Consider the following 327-nt stretch of genomic DNA (forward strand, 5'->3'; position numbering starts at 1 on the left):
TTCAGGATAGGATTAAGACCTTCAGTTACATCCTGGGTTTTGTGTGGAGATTATTTCTGCCTTGACACTGCATATGTTGAAGCCACTAGGAGTGTATTAACAGAGTGTTCTAACCCTGATTTGCATGGTGTGCAGACTGTGGTGATGTCAGGGTCTCAGCCCGAAGAGGGAGAAGGCAGTAGCTCCCACGAAGACCTTGACATGGATGCTTCCCCGCTCCTAGGTGTGGTTACAACCTCAGGTGCCGTGGTTACCCATGGCACCTCGAGCTTGCCAGCCATGTCAAGCCCAGTGGGGGCTGGTGGGGGGACCTCCATACTGGTCAGT

At 52.6% G+C, this 327-nt stretch overlaps 1 protein-coding gene across 1 annotated transcript in view; it reads left to right on the top strand.

Moving 5' to 3' along the window:
• The window catches only part of LOC119585216 (E3 ubiquitin-protein ligase UBR2-like), a gene marked incomplete in the record, with an annotated part of 58,977 nt that overhangs the window by 52,227 nt on the left and 6,423 nt on the right, over positions 1-327 (top strand). Inside the window, 1 exon segment of the mRNA XM_037933869.1 lies at positions 136-327. Within this exon segment, the coding sequence (XP_037789797.1) occupies positions 136-327 (192 nt within the window).

This window comes from Penaeus monodon, chromosome 19 (assembly GCF_015228065.2).
Source record: "Penaeus monodon isolate SGIC_2016 chromosome 19, NSTDA_Pmon_1, whole genome shotgun sequence".
Taxonomy (NCBI): domain Eukaryota; kingdom Metazoa; phylum Arthropoda; class Malacostraca; order Decapoda; family Penaeidae; genus Penaeus; species Penaeus monodon.